At 49.9% G+C, this 26620-nt stretch overlaps 1 protein-coding gene across 38 annotated transcripts in view; it reads left to right on the top strand.

Annotated features, from left to right (window-relative positions):
* The window catches only part of TACC2 (transforming acidic coiled-coil containing protein 2), a 186365-nt gene that overhangs the window by 87346 nt on the left and 72399 nt on the right, over window positions 1-26620 (top strand). For 29 of the 38 annotated variants that reach the window (XM_074338935.1, XM_074338952.1, XM_074338950.1 and 26 more), the window contains 2 exons: window positions 954-1079; window positions 11990-12124. In XM_074338935.1, the coding sequence (XP_074195036.1) occupies window positions 954-1079; window positions 11990-12124 (261 nt within the window). The remainder of the gene's footprint in view (window positions 1-953; window positions 1080-11989; window positions 12125-26620) is intronic. The other 9 variants (XM_074338945.1, XM_019752919.2, XM_074338944.1 and 6 more) reach the window with 1 other exon arrangement.

Below are 26620 nucleotides of genomic sequence, written 5' to 3'. Positions count from 1 at the left end.
GTAAGTAAACGTGCATTTTAAAAAATGTCTGAGTCTTGCCTACAACTATAAGCTCCATGAGGCCAGGGTCCACCTCTTTTTTGGTCACAACACAGAGCTGGTGTTCAGTGAATATCTGCTCAAGAAATGGTTATAAACTGTCCCGTTACTTATTGCTACAGAGCAAGTTCATCAGAAAGAACAAAACTCATGGCCCTCCAGGATGAGCGAATAAGACATACCTGATTATGAGAGGGGTTTCCTGCAGAGTGAGCTGATGTGTGTGACAGTGACAGTCAGTGTCCAGGGACCTGTGTCTCTCTAGACTTTCAAAGGCAGCCTGTTCTTGGAGTTTATCTAGTGCTGACCTTCTCAGTCGGTGAAGCACCACTGTTGTTTTTTTATTTCTAACTTACTGTAGGTCAAAACTTTGGAAAATACAGTTAAATTTGGAGGATTACTGGAAAATGAAACAAAGTCAAGGCCAGGGTTTCTCGACCTTGGCTCTGCTGACATTTTGGGCTGGGCAATTCTTCATTGCGGGGCTATCCTGCGCTTCTAGGATGTTTAGCTGCATCTTCCCCTTCAGTTGTAACAACCAAAACTGTCTCCAGACATTGCCAAATGTCCCCTGAGGCAAAAACCGCCCTTGGCTGAGAACCACCGATCAAGACCTACAAAACACCAGCCCTGACTTTTATAATTAGATTCAACAGACATAAAATCACTCTATCAAATTGCTCTAAAGCTTTCTAAACTCTTACTCAGGTTTCTGTGCAGTCTCATCATGGAGTGGTGACAAACCCTCCTGGGCCAGCACTATCTGTGGACCACACTCGGAGCAGCAGCAGACCCTTCATTTATAGAAAAGGAAACAGGCCCAGTGTAAGGTCTAGATAAAACGTGCTGTTAAAACACACTTAAAACTTTAAAGAACATTTCTGAGCTTTGGTTTTTTCTTCTCCTCTCCCCAGTTCACCTGTAGCAGATGATGTCATCGAGCCAGCGGCCCTTGAAGACCCGGAAAACCCACTCTTAGCTGCCTCTTCCCACCACGGTGATGTCATCAGCCAGGTCTCCACGGATCTGACAGCGCAGAGGTAGGGTGGGGGCTGGGCCTGAGGCTGGTGGCGGGATCCCAGGACTCAATCCCTGAGCCTGCCCCCGCTTCCCCTCTAATCATCATCGGTTCCCCCCCACCCCTAACAGGGTCTGCATGCCTCTCCTGCTAAGGGCTGGGCCTCTTCTTGGGCCTTAGGAATGATCTGAGGAGATACCAGGAAACCCCCCTGCAAAGGCCATTTTAGACATTTGTTCCCTAGTGGTCTTCAGGAGCCCCTGTTTACAGTAGAATAGGAGAGACAGTGTACTGTTTATACCTTTTCAGGAATGACTTGGGTGGCTGCCCTCTGGCCTCCCATGACACAAGCTGGTTAGCTGCTTGGTCTCTTTGTCTTGGGTCATGGTCAGAGAAGAGGAGCCAGCAGCACAGTGGGGAAAGGGACCACCAGGTCCTCGTGCCTTTGCTTGCAAACAGGCCTTAGAGGGGAGGGTGGCTTCTTCTGCTTCCGCTTGCGCCAGTCTGCCCTCACTCACCCGGTACCTCACGCCCCAGCAACCCCACGCGGATCATTATTCCCGGTGCGTAGCCCCGACTTAGGTTTTACCTCTGTCTCTCCATGCAAACTCGGAAACTCAGTCCTTTATTTACATCAGGCTTGTTCCGAGTCAGCTTCAGGACTCAGATGTGTACGCGCACACACACGCACGCCTATCCATCCATCCACCTGTCCATCCATCCATCTATCTATTCACACACACACTTTAATTTTTATGTATGTCAGTGAGCAGCTGCTTTGTGCCAGATACCGCATGGCACTGAGGAAAACATGGTGAATAGGACAGATGTGTCCCTTCCCTCCTGGAGCTCACAGGACAGCATCCCCTCCTCCAGGAGCCCTTCTCCCAAGGCTGAAAGGGGAGCCTGTCTCTGAACTCCTGCAACCACCCATCCCCCTGTGTCACTGCCCTTCACAGATACCCAGACATTGTCCTTAATCCGTCTCCCCTTGGGTTTCCTAGGGACACCTAGAGGGGCAAGGGGAAGCTCTCCGAGCAGAGGACACAGGATGACTCGGCTAGATGGCTCTCAGGAGAACTAACATCCAGATGGGGGTGTTACTGGTGCTTCTAAAGTCCCCTCGCAGACCTGAGACTGCGTTTTAAATGACGAGTCCCAAGCCGGCAGTAAGCTGGTGCTACCTGCTTAGAGTCCCTTCGGAGGACACTTCCTGTGCTTCATGCACCATGCTGAGTGTCTCTCTGTAAATCCTCTCAACACCCTAGGAGGTGGGGGATCCTGTTATGACGGCCATTTTACGGGTGAGCAGATCCAGTCCCAGAGACATGAACATGTGAACATGTGCAGGGTTACGTAGCTACTGTAGTAAGTGGCAGAGCTGGGACCTGAAGCAGGTTCCGTTGGCCGTCAAGCCTGTGTTCTGAACTCCCCACTGGCTGGGGGCAGAGCCAGGTTCCCTCATTCCACCACACCACGGGGTCCCACCTACGTCACTGGCCTCTCTCAAGACCGAGAAAGACATTGAGTAAAGACGTTGTGTCACCTGGGACCATGACCAAGCGTGATCACACGGTGCCGGAAGGAACCGGTGGCTAAGCACAGATTTTATCAGGGCTGAGAAGTTGGCCAGCTTGCTGGTAGATCTCTGTGCCGACCGAGTGATTTTGGTGCCTTGCCCGTGTTAACAAACAGTTGTCTTTCCTGGAAATTGGTGGGAAGGGGCCATTCTGATAGGAGGAGCAGGGATGGGTCTGGCTTTGGTCGCCAGCTGTCCCCACCAAACGCAGTCCGCCCTCATCACGCACACACTTTATACTTGTGATGTTGCTAAGATTTATTTGAAAGCCCGATATCAGTACTCATGGCTCCTTTGTGATCATTCAGAGCAGCGGAAAATTTGAGTCGCCTGACGTGCACGCTCCCAGCTGAGATGGAGCAAGGTGACGCTCTGTCTCCTCGTTGCAGCTCGCTGTATACAAGCCCTTTCCAGGTATATTTAGTGCCCCATGTTTCATAGTTTTGTGCATTTTGTTGATGATTTTGCTGTTTTAAATGGTCCCCAATCATAATGCTGAAGTGCTATCTAGTGTTTCTAAGTGCAAGGAGTCGGCCATGTGCCTTGTGAGGAAAATGCTGTGTTAGATAAGTTTCCTTTGGCATAAGTGACGTTGGCTGTGCCTTTGATGTTCATGAATCAACGATATGTACAGCAGCCCTCCCTTATCCTCAGTTTCGCTTTCCACGGTTTCAGTTACCTGCAGCCAACTGTGGTCTGAAAATATTCAATGGAAAATTCCAGAAATAATTCATAAGTTTTCAATTGCCTGGAATGTGAATCATCCCTTTGTCCTGCGTCTCCATGATGTTAACGCTTCCTGCCCATTAGTCACTTAGTAACCGTCTCTGTTATCAGATGGACCATTGTGGTATGGCAGGCTTGTGTTCAAGTGACCCTTATTTTACTTAACAATGGCCCCAAAGCACAAGAGTAGGGATGCTGACAATTTGGACGTGCCAAAGAGAAGCGGTGCAGTATACGTAAGCATGGGAAAAAGCGAAGTACATAGAGGGTTCAGTACTATTCGCGATTTCAGGCATCCACGGGGATCTTGGCCTCTGTGGGTAAGGACAGACTACTGTACTAAGAAAGCTGTCTTTCAACAGAAACACACATGAAACAAGGTCATGTACTGATAGGTTGACAAAAATGTGGTGACCAGAGGCTGGCAGGAATCTAACCCTGTATTTCTCCTGGGAGCAATGGCTCGGGTATTTGCTAATTCAGTGTCTGTGGTAACTTCATAGCACTACTGCAAAGGACGGGAACCAGCTGTACTTAACCTTGCCAGTCCATCGGAGTAACTAAGAAGGGCCCTGTGGGTGTGCAGTGGGGGCCTTTCAGACCTCAGAGTGGCCCTGTCTTAGCTCACAGACTGAGTGGTTTATAAACAGCAGAAGTTTGTTGCTCCCAGTTCTACAGTTTTGAAGTCTTGGGATCAAGGTGCCAGGGTGTCCTCAGATGGCAGAAGGGGCGCCCCAGCAAGCTCTTCTAAGGGCACTGATCCCATTCACAAGGGCACCACCCTCATGACCTAACCAAAGGCCCCACCCACCTCCCAAAGGCCCCACCTCCCAAAGGCCCCACCTCCTAATACCATCACCTTGGGGGTTATAATTCCAACTTGAGAATTTTGGGGACACTACCATTCGGACCACAGCACCACCCAAGGCTCCCCCTCCACTTCCTGGTTAGAGACAGGACAGGAGAGGCAGAGGGTGAGATGGCGGCAGAGAGGGGAAAAAAACGGGGCAGACAGGCGGCTGTAACAGTTCTCCCTAGAGGTTTGCCTCGTCACAGAAACGGGTGGTACTTTAAATTAAAAAATTAAATTGAAATTAATATTTTAAAAATATGTTTCTAAAAAAATATTTTAAAACAACAACAACTGGGGCTGGAGCGTTTGCTTGAAACCGTCCGCGAGAAAAACAGCAGGCCGCTCCCTCCCTCCCTCCCTGTTGTCTGCTAAGTCTCTGGTGCTGGACATATCCTTCCCTTTTAAAAACTTTCTGAGTAGGAAAGAAGAGAGAAGGCACTCCCATTTCTGAAGCAGTTCTCAAACAAAGAAAGGGATTTTGAACACCCCTTTTTTAATTGAAGCCCTGGAAGACATCAAAGCTTGCTCCCTCCTCAGGCAGAGCCCCTGAACCCACTTTAAGTGGTTGAGTTTCCATTTTGCTATTGGCTTCCCTGGATGGCACACAAGCTGATCCCAGACCTTCGAGAACATCCTACAGATGACTAGATTGCCTGTGGCCACTTGTACTCCCATCTGTTCAGTATTTTCAATTTTTTTTTAAAGCAGCAGAATTGTTTTTCAAATGAAACCTTCCAGCTGTACCACCGTTTATTAAACAATGAAATGGGCATTCTGGTTACAGCTGGGGACCCACAGTCGGGAATCCAAACAGAAGGGTCTCTGTCGACCTGGAGGATGCCTGTGGACACAGCTGGAAAACTACTCACCTGACTCATGTCTGTGGGAGTCAAACCTTAGAAACGTCAGAAATAATCGGGTTACAATTCAGCTTGCTGCCCCGCCCCCAGAGTTTCTGGTTCAGGAGGTGTGGGAAGGCGCCCCAGACTAAGCATCTCTGCCAAGTTCCTGGGTGACGCTGCTGCTCTTGGGCTGGGATTCGCACTTGGGGAACCGTTGGGTAAGGCGGTTTTGTCCAGGTGCTTTTCTCCTCACCTGTCTGGCTAGCAAGAGCTCAGGGTCGCAGACACCTGTGCCAGCAGCTGGTGGCTGAGTTTCTGATGTCCGCCTCCTGACCAAAGAACCAGGAGCAGGGCTACCTCCTACTCAGTGTCGTAGCCTCGCTAGAGAGTTTCCAGATTCAGAAATGGAGTTCCAGAACTCTTCACAGTTGAAAGCACAGGGAATGTATGCTGCCTGAACCGCTTCTGTGTTTCCTCTTGCTCCAACTCACAGGGTTTATTCTGGTTTCACCTGTCTGCATAATAAGATTTTTCTGTTTTTCAGCTATGAGAATGAGCGAGTGGGTTCATCTACCTCACAAAGGTTAACTGAGCGAGCACCGAGTAAAAATTGAATGATAAAGTATTATGTTTTCAATTTAGAAAAGGGATCACCCACAAGTCTTCTCTGAACAACAGAATCCCTTTGTACCATTTACAAGGTACGTGTTCATGAAACAAATTTATGTAACCAGTAGCCAGCAGGCTGAGTAGATAGGGGTGCGCCTATATGTGTTGTTCGGAGCCTTTGTTTGAGTTTCCAGTGTCCACCCAGGTGCTATTAGGTTGAAATACAGGTATCACCATATTAGCAGTTATCAAATAGTGCCGATTTCATGTGGTTCACACCAACACAGGCTTTTGTTCTTGTTTTGGTTTTTCATGGTTTGTGAACCGCTTTGTCTATGTAGGTAGATTTTGACTTTCTGAATAAAAAGGTAAATCTTGTCTATTTGAAATCGGTCTCCTTTGGTTGTCTGTACCCCTGTATTCTCAGTAACCAGGACCCATCAGGGCGTAGGAACCTCGTGCTCCTGGGAAGAGGACACAAGGAGCTGCTGGTGGCTGGTGACAGTGGTGGGAATGAATGACGTGGATGATGCAACCCAGGCCAAAGCCTCTTGTATGGTTTGAGATGGTGGTTATGACTTTTCTTTTAGTGAATATTTTCCTTCCTGATTGTTTTGCTTAAACCAACCTTAAACGTCATTTCCTCTGAGCACAGACTGGCTCTGTGAGGGGAAGGACACGCTGGGAAAGAACTGACAAGCCCGTGCGTGTTTAACTGTGTGGAGCCCGCCCACAGCTGGACATCTCAAGGTCAGCAGTGTTTGGGGGCTGTTCAGGCTTACACGTGGGCTGGGGTTCACGTGCTGCTTTATCTCGCTGGTGACTAGAAATAGCTCGATGTGTCTGCCTTGGAGTTTCCAGCCAGTTTGCAAGCCTCTCTGGACACCTCCTGATTTTGGTTTCCCTGCGTTTCAGTGGCTGCATCTCGGAGGTGCAGGTTGTATCTGCCATCGCTGGACTCGTTTTATCAAAGCCCACGCCTCTGTTGGGCTGACTGTCCAATGCTCCGATCAACCAAGCTTAACTCTCCAAACCAACTGTTTCACAGCACTTTCCTTTCTGTAGCTTGTATCTCACTTTCCATCAGAGCTGTCTCTGGCCCTGGCTCTTGCTCTATTACGTGATCGTGTGCACTTGGGGATTCAAGAAGAAAAAAGCAAGAGGCCTGTGAGGGCGGCTATTGTGCTAATACCTTCCAGATGGTGATATGAAAAGAGAGATAAGACACTGTCGCCCATCTGGCCCTACAGGACCTGATATGTTCGGCCTGTATCTTGGGGGCTGTTATCACCCTTCCATGACAGCTGGGGTCACTTTGGTGTTTGTCCTTGGACTTGGACAAGGGCTTAACTTGGCAACTCCAGCCCATCTCTGAAATGAAATTTGCCGTCAGTTCAGTGGGGGATCTGCCAAGAAGGACTCAAAAGCCCTGAACAGGGAATCAAAAGACAACAGTTGCTGACAGTATCTTGCTGCAGCTGGACTGTTGGGCATTCGGGCTGAGTACAAGCCCTGAAGCAACATTCTCTGTTTCTCAGGTCCTGTGTGGGTGGACGCTGCTTAGTGGGGCCAGTTGTTTGCGAGGACCTTGGTAAGACACTGGATCAGGGATGGTAACCTCTGACCCATTAATAGTGGTTCCCTAAGGATCTGTGTTAAGAAGGATTCTGAGGTCTGGTCCAGCTGGGCCCAGCAGGAAAGACTGATTTGTCTGTGAAAAGTATAGTGGTTTATGTGCCTTCTTCGTCAGCTCTTCTCCTAAAAAAATAAATAACAGGCTTAAATTAAATCATTTCCTTCATTTTCCCAAAGTACGGATATTCTATGTGAATTTGTATTCATCTTTTTTGTTGTTCCAATAAGGCTTGGGAAATACTGATTAGCTCCTTAAATGGGAAAAGGGATCTGGACTTTTGTAAGTAGGAAATGACCCTCCCCTCCCCCCGGCGCACTTTCCAGGGGAGGAGATGAAGGAAAAGAGGATGTAAATGCGTTGCAGACGTAAAAGGAGAACAGATGTGCGGACCCCCATCTCGGTGCTCTGCCCACATCTGTGCCGGGTTTCGCAGCTTCAGGAGTTCCCCTGAGGGCTGGGCGTGGTGCTGGGGATTGGAAAGGGCCCAACTCTCTCCCTGAAAATAATGTCTGTAAGGCCAGTCGCTGTTGGTCATGGGAGACTTGAGCGGAGACGGGAGCTGGCAACCATAAGCTGGACTGTCCTTACCTGCTTCTCCTCTCTGCTCTGACAGCATTGCCCTCTGGCAGCTCCGGGGCCTTCCAGGGACCCTATGTAAGCTCCTCTTCGGGGTCTAGAACCAGAGCTGGCTCCATGGGCGTGCAACCTGGGCCGTTGCCCAGGTCCCTGCGCTCAGAATGGCCTTGTGCTGGGTTCAGTGCTCTGCTGTCGCTATCTCGAAATTCTTGACACTTTCAGAACACAGGGCTCTGCGTTTCCACTTCACATTCATTTGCTTCCATTTGCATCCATTTCGTCTGTGGAGCATATTGCTGGTCGTGCCTCCCAGGGTTGGCTCTGAGATTCCAAGAAGATAGAACAGCTGCCCTGCTGTCCTGTTGGTGGCATGTTTGGGAGGCTAGGGGTAGAATGGAAGGGGCTGCCATGTGCTGAGCCCTTTCCGTGTGCCAGGCTCTGTGCTGGGGGCTGGCGAGACCATGGTGAGGGAGACTCGAATGGGAGCAAAGGACATGTTAGCAGAAAAACAGGATCCTCAGCGGTGGGGCCCAGCCTAGCCCATGCAGGGTGGGCATGGTCACCCCCGGTGGTTGGGGGCTTCCTTGTTTGCGTGGCACCTCAGGATGATTATGGAACGGGGTGGGAGGGAGTCAGAGAGGTAGGTGAGCATTCAGGGCAGGGTCTGCTTGAGCAAAGACTTAGAGGCAAGAAGCTGCCAGGAGCACTGGGGGACTGGCTTAGTGGGATCAGAACAAAGAGAGGAGAGAGAGGACGAACCTGGGAGGGGACAGAGATGGTTGTGAAGCCTGGGGGCTAGGGAGTTTCACCTGCATTCCAAAGGTGGGGGAGAGGATTTGGCAAGAAAGGGGTCGGATTAGAATGCAAGGTGGGTTATTCTGGTGTCTGTGGGCAATGGATGTGTGGGGACAAAAGGGGAGGCAGCCTGGCAGTACAGGATGTGCAGGAGTCCTTCTGCTCAGAGAGGTTGTAGGCCTGGACCAGCAGAGGTGGCCCAGGAGGAGGAGGGAGGTGACTCAGCAGGAAGACGCAATGATGGGGCACAGGGGTGAGAGAGAACCGGAAGAGTCAAGGACAATCCTGAATTCTGGTGCCAGGGCCTGGCTGGCTGGTGGTGCCACTAACGAAGCTGAGGAAATTCAGGGGAGGAAGAGGGTTAGAAGGGAAGAGAGGGAGTTCAGTTAGGGCCAGGAGGCGTCTGTGGGGGTCTGTGTGTCAGAGCTTCAGTCCAGAGTCACTGAGTCACTCACTGCGCGTTGCCCTGTTGGGGCCTGACCTCCCTGGGGATGGGCCAACAGCCGGCTAGAGGCCAGGAGGGAGGGGAGGCACCATTCTTAAAAGAGCTGTTGAGTCATTTGTTTGGTGCCTTTGGCTGATGGGAGCAGGCCAGTGCAGGAAGGGTGTGGCCCTGGTGGTCCAGGCCAGCAGAGGGAGGGCGGAGGGAGCAGGCACCGTGGTCTCCAGGCTGGAAGAGGCTGCAGAGCTGAGGGGAGCCCCAGGGCCTTCTCAGGGATGGGGGACTGTGTGTGGCATGGGAGCATTCTCGTCAGTGGAGTGTGACTGTGTGTCACGGAGCTTCACCCCACACAGCTGGCCTCGTTCTGAGGCCCCAGCTCCAAGGCAGTCAGCCTCCTCCCCCCACCCCCTCAGTGTTTTCAAAGGCAGAAATCTGGCCTTGCGCTTTGATAGAGCACCCTTAAAGTAACAGAACCACAGACTAGACCACCTTCCCCCAGTTTGCATTGAATTAAATAAAATCTTCAAGGCCTGTGTGGAGATAGGAGCGTGGCCAGTGGAGTTTCTTTAGGAAGCTCAATTTTAGACTAGTAGTTTGGGTTCGGAAGTGGCCTATTCACTCCTTGTGAATAGGATTCAAGGTAGGCTTCCAAAGTGTGAACACAGTTCTCTTAAGGAGCTGAAAAGCCCCAGTAGTTTGCATTATTCATTTGAGTCATTTCTTTACAAAATGTATTGTTTCATCCACTGTCCAAGTTGTTACAGATACAAGTTTGAGCAACCGAGGCGTCATCACCCACTTTGCACTTCTGCTGGGCTGCGTCCAAGCACTCACTGTAATTATTGTTCGCTGTGGATTGGCCTCGCTGAGGGCTGACTCAGGGTCGTTATTCCTGATTTGCTTTTATCCCTGTTTCCATGGGGTCCAGGGGAGAAGGAAACGTGGGTTCCAGCCCTGTCTTGACTCCTGTCATCACCCAACTCGGTCACAGCCAGTGGGGACACCCTGGCTCTTTCCCTGTTAATGGAGTGCCCACTGTGGGTGCCTGGCCAGAGGTTGGGACGCTGGATGAATGTGACAGATGCAGCCTTCATGGAATCACAGTCCAGTTGCCCCAGTGGTCTTCAAGTCCTCTGTGACCCCTGTCACCAAGGAGGAGTGTGGGGGCTTCCAGGTGTATATCAGGGGACGTCGTTAGAAAGTGGTCATGAAAGGGGTAAAGGATTTGGTGCCTGGGTTCATGGCTCTACCACCTACCAGCTATGTGACCTGGTAGTGATCTCACCTCTCCAAGACTCAGTTTCCTTATCTGTAAAGTGGGTATGATGACATTTGCCTCAAAGGGTTGTTGTAAGGTTTACCTGAGGTCATATACAGAGGGTGCCAAAAAAATGTATACACATTTTAAGAAAGGAAAAGTCTGTATTAAAATTGTAATAATATATACCGATAACAACAGATGAATAAGAGTCATGTGTATACATTTTTTTGGCACCCCCAGTATGCAGAGTGCCTAGCATAGGACCAGGCACCCCCTGATGGGTACCCAGGACTGGGCACCCGACACAAGGCACCCAGGACGGCACCCGGAGCAGAATGCATAGGACCTGGCACCCAGGCAGCATGAGCTACTGCTGTTTTTGTAGCTGTTGATTAATGATGCCCACGCTGAGACATGGAGGCTGAGGAATTGCTGGCCTGGGTCGCAAGCCTGGGAGGCAGTGTTGTGGGTGCCGAGGGCGGCTCGGCTGTTTGGTTGGAGCAGAGCAAGTGGAGGTGAGGGCATCGGAAGTGGGGGTTGAGGCAGAGGCTGGGCCCTGCAAGACCTGCTGAGCTGTGATGGAGTGGGGGCAAGACTGAGCATTTTTGCAGTGTGTTGGGTGTGCGGGTGCCCTTGGCAGCTGCCCTCCCTGCCCGGGAGCCAGCCTTGTCGGTGGAATTGGAGGAGATGGAAATGAGCAGCATGTTTTGACACAGAACCCCAAGCGTGCTGCCTTTCTGCAGTCTGGGGTTTCTTCCAGGTGTTCCCATCCAGAGCCTTCCCCACGAGGGCTGTGCGACTCCCAGCCCCAGGCCTGGGCCTCCACCTGGGTTCCGGCTCTCAGTGCTGAGTCACCTTCAGCTCTGCAGCTCCCCTGCGGACAGCAGTGTGGACAGCTGCAGAGAGGCTGGGAGGCCAGCCCACCCTGGAAACTATACCCAGGCTTTGCGCTAGTGCTACCTTGCTTTTTGCCAAAGGGGAATATCGCATCCTGTTGTGAGCTTCAAGTCTTGTCCCATTTTGGCTTCTGAGGGTGTGTTTGCAGGTGGCTGTCCTCCAGGCGGCCTCTCAGCCCTCCGGGCATTTCCCTGGATGTCCAGCAGGGGGCACTCACCCATTGAACGCCGGATATCACTTTGCTATAGAAATCCTCCTCCACCAGGGAAAAGGTTTCTTCATGACCCATCAGCCTTTTTACCTTGACTTTTCTCACCCTTGGATTTTGGGGGCAAATCTCAGAGAGTTTACAAAGTTGTATTTTAGTTCCCAATTCATAGTTTCATTGCCTAGAAAAGAATTACTAGAAATGATCACACAGAAGCCCCTCCCCCAAACCAAATGCCCTGAACACCCCAGCTGCCTCCTTCAAAGAAACCCCAGGTTCTGCTGGAGCCTGATGAGGGAAGCGTGCACGGCCTTGTCTGGAGGGCTGCTGCATTGCAGGGTGCGCCTCCCGTGTCTAAGCGGAGGTCCCGGGGAACTGGGTGGGGAGCCCAGGGAAGCAGTGTGTTGGGTCTTTAAATAGCCCATTCCATGTGAGTGGGTGGGGCCCGATGAATGTGCCATTAATGAGCCGAGTTCCACTGGGAATAATTCTTCCTTTGTGTCCCCAGCACCTCCCCAGCTGCTGTCCATGCGGCTCTCTCTCCCCCGGCCTCAGAACACGCATCTTTGCCTTCTGCCCCCGCTGGTGACGGAGTAGAAGCTTCGACTCCCTCCTGCCAGGGTCTGGCCAAGGGCTTGAGCAGGTATTGTACACAGCGCTCTCTCTCCACAGCTGCTGGCCCTGGAAAGGTGGGGCCTGGAGGTCTCTGCCCCCTAGACCTTGGGGAGAGTTGAATTTGGGATAGTGTCAACAAGGCATTGAAATCTGGACCCACAATGCCACGGCTGTGATCATTTGGGCTGTAGCTGGTCTGAAGTTTCCCCGTGCTGGCCAGCGCTCCATGACACAGTGGGATGCCCTGTGTGAGCAAGTGTGTTATCAGGGTTCTTCAGAGAAACAGAACCAATAGGATGTGTGTATATGGATATTGATCCATCAATTGGTCAATAATAGATAGTGAGAGAGAATTTTAAGGAATTGGCTCATGCATTATGGAGACCGGCTAGTCCATAATTTGTGGGGCAGGCTAACAGGCTGCAGACCCAGGGAAGAGCTGATGTTGCAGCTCGAATCTGAAGGCCGTCCTCTGCTGGCAGAATTCCCTTCTCCTCGAGCAACCTCGGTCTTTTGCTCTTAAGGCCGACACTGATTGGATGAGGCCCACCCACCTTATGCAGGGTAATCTGCTTTACTCGAGTCTACTGACTGAAATGTTAATCGCATCTAAAAACATACCCTCACAGCCACACTTACACTGGTGTTGGGATTAATGGCCAAGCTGACACATAAAATTAACCATCAGAGCAAGTAGATGGACTCCTGGTTCTGTGCAAACAATTGTTCTGATTGTAAACCATTCTGCTTAGCTATGAAAATCCCCTAAAGAGCCTTGTTGGGCAGTGTTTTGTTGTGGAGAGCTAAACACACTTGGGTGTGTCTAGAAGGGAAAGCCTGTGGCCTCAGAGAGCTCCTGCCAGCTGGGGAGGCACAGAGGTGCTGAAACTAAGCCAAGGGGAAAGCTGAGACTCTAAGGGGTCGGGGGACAAAGCGGTAGATGAACAACTGCCAAACCAGAGTGTCCAGAAGTAATACGGGTATCAGGGGAGAGGGTGATCCCGTCAGGTGTGGGTCTAGGATAGGCAGTAATGAGAAGGTGGGGAGGGAGCCGGCGGGAGCCCTTTCACCTGCACAGTGCTCTGTGGGGCATAAGCGCCCCCCACCCGCTGTATCCTGAGATCTACCTGCAGGTGTTGGTTCTGGGTCTCAGAGGTGGGGTACTTTACCTGCAGCCCCTCAGTTCCTCAGTGGCAGATTGGGGACTTGCGTTCCACCCCTTTTGGTTCCAAGGCAGTGCCTTGTCTACGTCAACCCCTGGCCTTGAGCCGAGGCTGGAAATGTGTGGGAGGCCTGCTTCCTGGTGGTGACATAGTGTGAGCAGATTGGTATTTATTGGTGTTTGCCTTGAACATAGCAGGTGCTTAATACATATGCATCAAAGAAATACATAAAATTACTCTTAAATACTCTCCCCTGTAGTTTCTTATAAATGAAACATATATCTACTGTAAGACTGAGAAAACCCACTTTTAGGTATCTACCCATGAAAAATGAAAATATATATCCACCTGAAGACCTGTATGTTTATAGCAGCTTAATTCATAATCACCCCAAAATCGATACCACCCAAATACGATGTTTCCCAAAAATAAGACCTAACCAGAAAAGAAGCCTTAGCATGATTTTTAATGAGACATCCCCTGAAAATAAGCCCTACCGTGTTTCCCCAAAAATAAGACTGGGTCTTATATTAAGTTTTGCTCCAAAAGATGCATTAGGGCTTATTTTCAGGGGATGTCATCCTGAAAAATCATGCTAGGGTTTCCTTTCTGGTTAGGTCTTATTTTCGAGGAAACAAGGTATCCATCAACTGGTGAATGAATAAACAAATTGTGGTGTATCCATTCTATAGAACACTGCTCAATAGTAAAAAGAAACAAACTACTGATTCATGCAACAAAGTAGACGAATCTTAAATGCATTGTGCTGAGTGAAAAAGACCAGACTCAACAAGTTGCATTCTGTATGATCGATTCCATTTATATGATATTCTGGCAAAGGCTACAAGGAATGGAAAACATACCAGTGGTTGCTAGGGGCTGGTTGCCGGTAGTGGGAATTGACTAGGAAATGCTAAGAAGGATCTTTGTGGGGCGATATGTCTGGATGATGGTGGTGGTGACATGGAACGATATACCTAGAAAGGGTGAATTTCGCTGTGTAAGTTATATCTCAGTTTTAAAAAGAAGAACCAAGATTATCCAAGGGCTAGAGTAGATTTTTGATGAAATCTCTGTCTCTGTCTCTGTGTCTCTCACAAACAAATTCTCTCCAGACCTTTCCCTGAGGCACGCAATCTGGGGGGTCACAGAGCTTCCCCGGTGTATCCTGGCACCAGCAGATGTGAGTGATACCTTATCTGCTCAAGGTCCTCCTTTCCTGAGGTCGGTCACTGGGCCGCAAGCTCTAAACTTCTCACATAGGTGCATTGGGGTCGTCTCACCCTTGGTGTTTGTTCCCTGGAGCCAGCTCTGTTGGGGTTGCTTCTGAATCTCATTTATTTACACATCTGAGTGGTCAGCAGCATGAACTTGAGGTTCCTCAGGGCCCCGTCCTTGTGGATCTTACAGCCCACTGGAGAAGACAGACACGAAGTGACAATCACGAGTGGGACGGAAGAGGGGTGCAGAGTGTGGGTGGATGGAACCTGTAACCTCACTGTGCTGGGTGAAAGGGGACAGCGTCCCAGGGGAAGTGACTTCTAAGCTGAGAGCTGAGGGCTGCATGGACCTGACTACACGTGGGCTGGGTAAAGAACAGCTATTCTCAGGGGAAGGAACCGCATATGCAGAAACCCTAAGGAAAGAGAAGGGAGCGAAACTGGAGGCACAGGTTGTGGCTGGAGCCGGGAGAGAAGGGCAGGATGGCTTGGTGGGCGGGGCCAGGATGGGGCACACAGGTCCTGTTAAGGATTGGGTGCCTCGTTTTTTCCCCTCGGTAGAATTTTATTATTATTATTATTATTATTATTATTAATAGCTTTCTCTTAAGAACAGTTTTAGATTTACCAAAAAATTGAGACGATAGTACAGAGTTCCCATTTTCCCAGCATACGGGTTCCCTATTCTTAACATCTTAACAATAGTGTGATGCCTTTGGTACAATTAATGAATCAATACGTTATTATTAAATGAAGTTCATAGTTTATTCCGATTTCCTTATTTTCCCCTTTAATGTCCTTTTTCTGTCCCGGGACCCCATCCAGGACACCACATGACATTGAGTCATCGTGTCTCCTTAGGCCCCTCCTGGCTGTGATAGTTTTTCAGACTGTCCTTAGTTTTGATGACCTGGACAGTTTTGAGCAGGACTGGCCAGGTATGTGTAGAATGTGCCTCCACGGGGATTCGGCTGATGTTTTTCTCCTGATTAGACTGGAATTATGGGCTTGGGGAGGAAGATCACAGAGGGAAAGTGCCGTTGTCATCAAGGGCATGTGCTGTCAGCATGGTTCACGTCTGCTGGTGTTAACCTTGATTGCTTGGCTGAGGTAGCATTTGTCAGGTTTCTCCCTGTTGAGTCCCCCCTCCCCCGCCCTTTTCCATACTGTCCTCTGTGGAAGGGAGTCTCTACGCCCAGTCCACACCTAAGCAGTGGGGAGTTGTATGCCTCTTATTTAGGGGGAAGCATCTACATACATTATTTGGAATTCTTCTGCACAACATATGTGTCCTCCCCCCATTAATTCATTTCTTCAGTCATTTATTTATATCAGTATGGACCCATGGGTATCTCTTTATGCTTGGGATATAATCCAACGCTACTTTATTTTTGTTGTTGCTCGGATTGCTCCTGCTTTGGCCATCAGGCTGTTGACTCCTAAGGCTTTCTTTCTTTTTTTAGAGCACTCAATTTATTAATTAATTTATTTTTTGCTTCTTTCCACTTTTTTTTTTTCTTTTTTTTTTTAACCTGCTGGTCAAGATTTATTACCGCAGTTTGCATTTCAAATAAACTTGGCATTTTTCATTACAGCATAGGGATGTTAACCCAATTTGAAACAATTCTACATGCAGACTTTTTTTTTAAGAGGAAAAGAAATAAGCTGTTTTATTTACCCAAGTAATTACTTTATATTATTCTTCCTTTTTCTTTCTTTTTTATTAGTTTCAGGTGTACAAAACAATGTAATAGTTAGACATTTATCATTTTTATCACACAGTGATAACCCCCCACCCCCATCTACTACCCCTCTGACATCGCACAGAGCCATTACATTTCCACTGTCTCTATTCCTAATGCTGTACTCTGCTTGTGTGTGTGTGTATATATTTATATATATATAAAGTTATAGATGACATTCAGTATTGTTCAGCTTCAGCTTTATTTTAAGGGTCCAGAAGCCTGGAAGCAGGATAGAGAGGTGATTAGATTTGTGTTTGTAAAGGAGCTCTCTAGCGACCCGGCAGGACAGGAGTGGTTTCAGGACTGACCAGGGCCCCCACGCCGGGACACAGAGCCTCAGGAGGGAAACCTGTGGTCTCATCACTTACAGACACCCTCCACTGCACCTTTGGGGTGTTGCAAACTCCAGCCTCTGTGGCTGCTTTTAGCCGTGGGCCGTGGCCTGGGTCCAGGGATCCAAATAAATCTTGTCTTTTCCCCTCTGGTGGTTCCCTGGAGGCTTTCAAAGCAAGTGTCAAAAATGCCTAGATGACAATTTCATTTTGCTGAAACAGAAGTTACCACCACGCCTGGGCAGAGTCTGAAGTCCTATCCATTCCCATTTCCAGCCAGGCTTCTCTTGGAGCTGGCACACTTTCTGTGTGTTTTTACCACACGCAGGGGCCACTGTATCTCCCCCTGCCCCACATCTGTGGCTTTGTCTTCCCTTCTGGCCTTGGAGGGGAGCAGCAGGGCAAGACCTTGTGTCTTGACAAACAAAGCGGGGGGCAACATCTTATTACAGAATCGACAGATGTTCTGTTCTTGCAAACATGCTGGCTGGCTTCCTGCTGCCTCCTCCTGCTTCTGCGAGCGCAGTGGAAATGATGACACAATCCCACGTTTCCAGTGCAAATGGCTTTTCTCTAGGAGTTTTCACACCCCAGCCCCTCCCCGGTCCCATTGGTAATCATTAGGCCACAGCCTTGGGGAGAACAGATGTGATTTGGAGAGAGGCCATGGGGTGCAGAAAGAGCTTCCTTACCCTGCTCGAAGCAAAGAGCTTCTCCTGGGAGGGACGCTGTCCACCGTGGTGGCCAGGCTTCCAACAGGCCTTCCCTTCGTTCAGCACTGCCCCTCTGCGGCCTCCACGCTCCTCCCTGACCTACCAGAGCTGTTTGGAGAGCATCATGCAGTGATTAATTGAGCTATAAGTGGCTGAAACCAAACTGGGAATCTGATAATAAAGAATTTCCAGGAATGCAAGTCGAAAGCCCTCACTCAGGCCAAGACAGCCACAGCTGAGCACGGGGTTTCGGATTGGGGGTGGGGGGTGGGGGTGGGGGTTGTGGCAGGAGGCTAGAGCGTTGGTCATGGGCCAGGTGGGGCGTGAACCTGAGCAAACATTATCCCTGTTCAGAGCTGGACCCCCCCCCCCCCACCGACGGGGGACAGCTGTCCTTTAGGAATTGGGAACTTTGAAACTTGGCCCAGGGCAGCCTGGATAGACCTGGAAAAAAATGAGATGGAAGAGACGCAGCTGAGCTTCTGCTGGGAGGAAGCTGGTTCCATGGCACTGGTGTAGGCGGCCCAGGGGACACATTCCTGAGAAACTCCACCCTGAACTGCAGCATGGGGGTGAGAGAGAGGCAGGTGGCTTTGGCTCACTAGGGTTTCTGGTGAGGGTCCCCCAGCCCCTGGCCACTGTGGGCAGCCCTGAATGGCTCCCATGTCTCTATCAGCACTTCTGTCTGACTTGAGAGATGTTCCTGGGCAGAAGAGGGAGTGCAGAGACCTCTCCGGCCCTACCTATGGTGGAGCCCTTTCACATGCCAGTCACAGCTCAGCGGTTAGTTTCGTGTTTAAAACAGAAACAGCCTTTCTGTTTTAGAGACATTGGGGTTGCTGCTGCTGACACGATGTGGGGACAGCTGGTGCACTGAGCAGACAGCTCTAATCCACCTGAAGGAGAGGGATCTTGATGTCAGTTGCGTTATTGTTCAGTATTTCTCCTGCCTGTAAGACCCACTTCCCACAGGGCACACTGGGCCTGAATATGGTGCACGGTGTCACCATCCTGGCTGGACAACCAGAGGCCATTGACCTGGGCCTCCTGCTCTTGGTCAGTCTCATGAATGGGAACCAGTGTTGGGCCACTGCCAAGTGTCCCGGTTTTTGCTGGGCGAGCGTGTCCGGAAGCTCCACCTCGTCAGCTTCAGCCTGAGGAGCCAGGCAGGCTGTTGTCTCACTCTCCAAAGGAGCCCTCCAGGAGGTGGCCTCCTCATTCTGGGCAGAGCAGGCGTGGAGAGGGCGGGACCCAGGATCCAGCCCTGCAGTTCTTCCCCTCCCCTGGGAGGGGCAGAAAGAGAGGGGCGTAATACCGGCTGCTCTGGCCCTGCTGACTCTGGGGCATGGCTGGAGAAGCTTCAGGGCTCCAGCGGGTAACCCCACCTGGGCTGGAGTCCCAGGACCCCTAGAGCAGCCATGAAGGGAATCCGACCTGAAGTGGGGTTCAGGTAGGAGCAGACGGTGCAGTGCAGCTTTGAGGAACCAGTGAGAGCGTGGCTGCCAGTGCCCAGCACAGCGCCCGGTGGGTAGCTTGTTCCAGGGCCACTGAGACCCAGGAGCCCGTTCTCCATTCCCAGATGCCACTTTATCATTTTAGATTTTGCATTTCAGGAAGCTGCTTTTCTTCCAAATCAAGTGTGTGCCGTCAAGCCCTCAGGCCCAGCTGGAGGTGCAGAAAGAGGGGTTGCCAGGAGCAGGCCTGGTCACAGATTGCCTCGGAGAAGGTGGAGAAGTAGACCCCCAAACCAAGGAAGGAGGGGGGGACAGAGACAGGGCCCCAGGGAGGCAGGGTGGGGTTGGAACACGCCTGGCTCAGGTCCCTTCTCTGCCTCAGGTCGCTGCTCCTTTGTTGTAAGTCAGTTTCTCTTACATTTGAGCTCATGAGGTAAAGTGACAGGCCCGATGCTGTCAGCAGCAGGAAGTGGTGAGCCCTCTGAGAGGATCGTGTAGTGCAGTCTTCTGCTTTGTTTCCATCAGTCCATCCATCCTCCGTCTGCTCAGCAGACATGTCCTGGGTTCGTTCTGTACCACATCCCATGTGTGATGCAGGGGAAGGAGCATAAAGTCAGAGAGACATGTCCCTGGCCCATTTATGAGCTGTGTGACTTTGGATAAGTTCTTTGACTACCTTGAGCCTTCATTGACCCACCTTGAAAATGAGGCTGATAGGTAACGGGAGGTGACTGTGAGGTGCGGATGAGGCATATAAAGAATGTAGCTCAGTGGCCAGCATCCCGTGTGAGTGGCCGGCAGCCATCGTGGGCTGCCGTGAGCAGCTGTGAGCTGGTGACCAACTGCCTCAGCCGGGGGGAGCGCAAGGCTCATAATACCAGCACGGGCCAGGATGCTGTGTCCTACACAACTAGACTGAGACACAATGGTTTGAACTGGAGTGGGGGGGCGCAGGGGGAAGAAGGGGAAAAAGAAAAAATGTAGCTCAGTGCTTGATAAGTAGGAGGCATTTGATCAGCGTGGGCTGTGCCAGGGGTGCTCGGGGAAAGGAAACAGACAGAACCTGGTGTTCTGTAAATAGACACAGCGTAACTCACAATAGACTTTCCAGCAGAGCTGAGAACAGAAGACCCAGGAGAGAGCGCCTAACTCTGCCTGGACACATTGGGGGTGCCTCCCCAGGGGAGTCAGCGTTTCCACGGGTTTTCCCGCATGAGGGGAGTAAGATGAGGGCCCCAGCAGGTTCAGACAGCGGTGGGGAGAGGCCTGGAGGGGCTGCAGGGAGGACAGGGGGTCGTGCACAGAGCAGTGGTTGGCGGCCAGAATGGCAAGTGGTTGTCAGATCTGGAGGGTCCTGCAGCCAGACCGAGAGGTTTACTGGGACCCGCAAGAGAAAAAAAGCTCATCTCCTCTTTTTAAGAAGGGGTGAGTTAGGACTGCGTTCAGAGTAGGGGAATGTCTCTGGTGGCTAAGGGGAGGGTAGATGGAGAGGGGAGGCCAAGGGTCAGGGGCCACTGGAGTTTGTCACCATGATCCAGGTGGGAAGTGACGGTGGCCTGAACTAGGGCAGTGGCTGTGGGGGTGGAGAGGATCTGAGTCTGTCTTTCTGGCGTGCATTCATTCATTCACTCATTCATTCATTCATGAACATTCATTGAGCTTCTGCTCTGGGCAGGCTTGAAACAGTGGTAACCCCCGCAGACGTGGGCCACACTCTTCTGAGGGGACTCTGCAGGGATGGCTGTTCCCAGGCTGGGCTGTGATTCTGGGCAGGGGCTCCTAGGACAAGTCACCTAGGACCTTGGGCTCAGCACCAGCGTTTCCTCCCGTTGCTGCCCAAGGCTGAACTCAGGGGGGAGGGAAGGTGTGCAGTGCCCCATGTGGTCCCACCCAGCACGGAGCCCCTGGTATTTTCTCCAGCCCGAGAGGCAAAGGGCGGCCAGCTCTTTGGGGACGACTTGCCTGCCTGTGCCTCACCTCAGTGTTCCTGCTCCCGCCTGTCTAAAAACCCATCTTATTGAGCGTCATTACCTGGCGACTTTGCAAGACCACAGGGTCCTGCAGCCTTTCTCAGCTTCAGATAACGGGTTTCTCCTCCCCTTCTCCCCTTCCCCTCTTTTCCTTGTCCCTCCCCAGCTTGTATTGCTCCATTTTATAGATGTGAAGGCTGAGGCTCCGTGGGGTCAAGACCGTGCCCAAGGTCACAAGCTTCTAGAGCAAAACTGTGGTGGGAGCCATGTGGGGCAGGTCATCTCAGGGAGCTTGCCAGCTTCTAACTGCTCCTCCTGAGTCAGGAGCTATGGGCTTGGTGCCCCGGAGGTTCTGTAAGACAGTGAAGCAGGGGCCCCGAATCCTCCCAGGACAAAGTGATTTCTTGCTTTTTCACAAAACAGCCACAGTATAAGCTGCCGTTGATGTGTATTGAGTGCTTGCTGTATGTCTGGTGCTGCTGTACTAAGAACTTTTAATATGTTTTTCCATTTAAACGTTGCAATATGCATGTTGGCAGGGAGGTCCTCGTAATATTTCCACTGCACAGATGAGAAAACTAAGGAACACAGGGGCCAAGTAACTTCTTAGGGTCAGTTTAAGGATTCAGGCAAGTGAAAAATTTCCCTTGTGTAATCTTTTTGACTTAGGTATCTGAGGAAGAGAGTTTAATTCAAACCTTATTTCTGGGCACCTAACCTGCCCCTCTCCCCACAGTGTCACATACACACAAACCAAGACCTGTGATTGGGGAGGGGGTGGGGGTCAGGGAGGCTGGAGAGTTTGGCGCTGGGCTCTCCATGTGATGCCAGTGGGAAGACTGGTCCTGCGGCTACTTCACTGATTCTCCTTAAGCTCGGGCCTCATTTGGGAAGAATTTTGGTTTCTGCCCCTCTCTTCTGTGTCTCTAAGTACAGGTCTGTCCACCCATCTGCCATCCATTTGTCCACATAGCTGCTGAGACCCTCCCCTGTGGCTGGCACTGGGCTAAGTGTCAGTCATTCTGTGGGGCATATGGGAGGCGTGGCCTCAGCCCTCCAGGAGCTGACCCGGCCCAAACCTCTGCTTTCTAAGGAGAAAATGGATGCTAGGTGGGGTAGGGAGCCCTACCCTAGTTTGAAGGGGTCAGAGCAGGCACCTCTGGAGAGAGATGTGGATTTCCTGGAAAAAAGGAGCTGCACCACGTGGGGTCAGAGGCATGTTCCTGAGCTGGGCAACCACTGCTTGCGGAAATGCTAGTGTAAAGTTAGAAACCTCCATCTCTTTCTGGATTAATAGCTTAAATTAGAGATGAAAAAAAAAAGTACATACTATGTTTCCCCCAAGAGAAGACATAGCTGGACCATCAGCTCTAATGCGTCTTTTGGAGCAAAACTTAATATAAGATCCGGTCTGATATTATATCATATCATATCATATCATATCATATCATATCATATCATATATCATACTCAGTCTTATATAAGACCCAGTCTTATATTATATTAATAAGACCGGGTCTTATATTAATTTTTACTCCAAAAGACACATTAGAGCTGATGGTCCAGCTACATCTTATTTTTGGAGAAACATGGTATACCATGCACTTATTCTGCACAACATTTTTGTAAGTCACCAGCCTTTGAAAGCTGTTAGGAAACCCGGTAATGTCCCTCACATATCTCCTAAAGGTCAGTGGGATGAGGCAGGAATTGGGTCAATCTGTTGTCACAGAAAGATTGTCTTCACATGGACAAATCAGTTCCTGAAAATCCGAGTACTTAGGAAAAATAATCCCTTTTCCTTAGACACAGTTATACACTCACTGCATCCAGTGATGTGTAGGCAGTGTGCAGAGGGAATTACCCAGACTGGGCCCCTGGGATGATTATGAAAAGAGGGAAATATTTTTAGGGCTCAGGAGTACACACGTGCACACACACACATATGCCTACACACACGCACACACTTATTCACTCACTCTGCCCTCAGACATTATGCTAATTATGTTATCAGTAGATGCTCATGGATGCTAGTTCTGGCCCAACCGTTGTTCTGGATTTCTGTTCTGTCTGGGAGCCTTGAGTCAGCAGTTCTGGGCCTCAGCGCCTGGTTTTCATGGCTCCGCTCACAAGTAGGGCAGCCCATGTCAGGCTATGTCATTGCTAGTTAGGCATGGAAAGGAATTCACTGCAGACAGGCTGACAACAGGCTTGCCTACATGAGCAGGATGGGGACCCCCTCTCTCTGCTTACAATGAAGGAAGGACCACGAGGCTTGGAGCCTCTGAGTTTGCGTATTTGCATTTTCATTTTGAAAGCATTTCCACCCAAATGGCCTTTTTGAGGCCACCCAGGGAAACCCTCTCCCACTACAGATGGGCGGAACCTGCAGTTCTCAACCTGTTTCTCCAGTTGGGCTTCAGAAACCAGCTTTGCAGCCGATTTGGCAGCTGGGAGGTCCCATCTCTGTTTACACCTGAATGTTTTCCTTAAAAGGCCTCTTATTCCTCTTACAAAGTAACCTCTAAAACCAGCAAGCTTAAGCTCTAGAGGAACTCAGTGGATTAACACATCAACGTTCAAACCAAATCCAATATTTAAGCTCTTTTAACAAGGACTGGAACATTTTTAGAGTGCTTATGGAATTTTCTGTTCTTCTTGGAAATGAATCCCCAAGAATAATGAATAACTGCTTATGTCTTTGAGTCCAAACAGAAGGAATTACCTGGCCCAGGTGAGATCTCTGTCGGTTCTCTCTTCCCAGGTTTGGATGAAACTTGACTTCATTTCTAACTACAAGCTTGAACTTTGGAGGTTAGAGTTTGATTAGCCAAATGTCTACCTTTGGCCACCCTGTTTGTTTTTGCCTGTGATCTTAAACCTAGTTTATAAAAGTTGTTGCAGGAAGGGGTCTGGATGATATAAAGAAAATTGTTAACCTGAGGAAGCCCACTTAAAATGAATCCACTTACTGAAGCAAGACATTATGGTCCTAGTGGGGAAAATGTTTAACTGGAACTTGACCTTGAAAAAAGAAATGAAACTTAGGAAGAGGGTTTCTTTTACAGTTAACAAGATGTAGACATTAATGATAATCATATGTTAATGCTCAGAATGAGCAAAGAATCCTGGCCGTATTTCTCTGCCTAATTTTCAGGGTTGCGTATTGTTCACTTCACATTTGATTATTGCAATCCAAGCATGGTCACTTCTCCATAAACACATAGGGGCTTAAACCATTTCCTGAAGGGCCCCTCTCATTCTTTGATCCTCAGTCCTCTCTTTACAGCCGTCTTCTTCATCCTCCTGACTTTTTCTTCTTCAGTCGTTCACACACTTCCGGTGGCTTTTGAGCAATTCCCCAGGATCAATTTCATTGACTTAGAGGTGTATGCATCTTCGGTAGCTTTGTAGTTTCACTTTGCAGTTGTGGGCGTTGTCTATTGGCCCCAACAATCAACAGGAGACTACTGGCAAGGACATGCGAAGCCGGAGGTATATAGTGGTACCTCGGTTTTTGAACGTCTCCGTTGACGAACATTTTGGTTTACGAACGCCGTAAATTTTATGGATCTATGGTATCATTAGATAGTAAAATTTAAAATTCATGCCAAATTGCTGTTTTCGGGGTTGATTTTAAAGGTCTGGAATGGATTCATCCATTTTGCATTACTTTCTATGAGGAAACCGAGGTACCACTGTACTTGAGGGAGGACTGAGTCTGTAAGTCGTTGCTTTGCTGAGGACCGTCTTCCTGTGTAACCTTGTGACTGTGGGAGCATGGATGGTGGAGACCCTCTCTGAGGGATGGGGCAACTAGAACTATAACCTCTGGGAACTTCGTTGTTTTCTGGTTGTATTGATTGTTGAGGGAGCCAGTAGCTGCTGATGGGCGTCATGTGAAATTGAATGTTGTGTTAGTAGAAGGATATTTTTGAAGGCGCTGAAGCCCTCGTCCACCATATACACAGTCCCCTGGTGGCGAACCATAGGAGAGAACACCTGGAGAACGTCAGTCACCAAAATTCCTGCTCACCCATGGAGTGGCCTTTTTAAAATCTGGGTTTTATGAATTGCGTTAACTGGTCACGATTATTTTCCTTTTTGCTTTGGCTTTTGGGAACCTTAGAGCCAGACTTGCAGCCTACTCCATTGAGGGTTTAGGTAAATACTTCCAGGCTGACTTCATCCCTTCTGACTTTTACCCACAGTTTCTACCCCAGTTTCTTCTTTGCTCTTTTGAGTTGCAAGCTTAATTCCTTTTTGACATTAGGTAGGGTATATTTTTTTAAAAAAGTTTTCTCAAGAGTATCTCCTACTAGTTCCATCTCAAAACAGGTGAATTAATGTGGTAAAGAAAGAGGATTTCTCACGAAGACTAGCCTTTGGAGCTGTCATTGCTTGAAAGGAACTTTGAAAGCTCTTATGGGTAAATATGGTGAAGGCAGATATACATAGCACATCAGCTCTTTTCCAAGAGACAGCAAGAGAACCTTCTGGAAAAGAAGAGGTTTTACCTGAGCTTGTGCTTCAGCCCAAGAAAACCACTAAGACTCCCAGGGGTGAGCACATGAGATTTAGTGTTGGAGCGTAGGAGATTAACAGAATACCTGTGGCCTTGGAAAGGAAGAAACCCAACAGTCTTCTGCCTTTTCTCTATTCATCATAAGATTGAAAAATTGCCAGAGCCTTGTTTCATGTTCTCAGGTTTCATGCACATGTGTTTCTGGCTGTGTGTAGGGCACACGTCATAGCTGAAGAGCGGAGACACCGGACACAGACACACAAAGCGAGACTCTAATGAGGCGAGAAAGCGCCAAGGCTTAAGGCTGCTGGCCATTGGGAGAGTGGGGAGAAGTCTGCGGCTGGGGGAGACGGACCCCTCCCAGGAGCTGGGGCTGGACGCAGCAGAGGATTTGAGAGCTGGAGAACTTGGGAGGAGGTGCCTCCCACCAGTGAGCCCACAACAAGGCCCCTGGCCCTGCTCCAACTTAGGATGAAGTGACAGGATCAAGGCCAGGACATAGAATTGGGACTTTTTCCTGAAGGCAGTGACAGCTTTTGGAGCAAGGTTAAGTGACATGAGAGCTTGGTCGTCAGAAGCCCAGAAAAGAGGACCCCAGATCTGCAAAACCTGGGCAGAGAAAGTGCCACCAGCAATGTGCCGTTCTTGACCTGCAGCCCTGCCCTGTTTGCGGGTTGGTTTTGCTGGTCTCAAGCTCATATTGAACATGTGGTTGCTGAACTCAGGCCACACGCGAGGCCTAAAATCAAACAGCTCCCAGCTCTTAGACTCTTTGGAAAGGCAGTGGGCCACGCTCTCGCAGTGCTTGGAGACTCAGGAAGTGCTCAGTACAGAGCTGTGTGACAGACGTGGGGCTGGACTTTTGGGGCCTCCGATGGAGAAACAAGTTGCAGCACCATCTGAGGCTAGAGCCTGCCTAAAGGTTGGTCCCTAAAGAGAAGGTCCACGTGGTTTTGTCCACACTCCGCACCATGGTTACAGGATGGCGGCAAAGGCCTTCGGGTTAAAGAAGCAGGACCCTGCCCAGGTCCGCTCTCCATCTGTATTTACGTTCTTAGCATTCTCCAGATGGGTTTTTCTGTGATCTGACCTACTTTCCTTTAGCTTGTGTGCTCGGGCTAATTAGCAGTGCAGGGGTCCCTGGGTCTTGTTTGGAGAGCATCGCTGCTATGGCAACTGGAGACTCCCGAGGCCGCAGCGAAGATAGAGCTACTCGAATTTGTTTTTCCAGGACCCATCAGGTGTCAGAGGTGCTTCAGATTACTCAGCCTTCCTGACTATGGTCAGTCCCTTGGACCTCAGTGGGATTGAAGAATCTGTAGCACATAGTTTATCTCTCAGTTACAGGGACTTGGCAGGTTTACTCATCTTTCTGGTGTGTTTCAGTAAGTAACTTGAGAAT

Source organism: Rhinolophus sinicus, linkage group LG07 (assembly GCF_036562045.2).
Source record: "Rhinolophus sinicus isolate RSC01 linkage group LG07, ASM3656204v1, whole genome shotgun sequence".
In the NCBI taxonomy this organism is placed as follows: domain Eukaryota; kingdom Metazoa; phylum Chordata; class Mammalia; order Chiroptera; family Rhinolophidae; genus Rhinolophus; species Rhinolophus sinicus.
The sequence above is the reverse complement of the archived record's forward strand: the minus strand, read 5'-3'. Positions and strand labels throughout refer to the sequence as shown.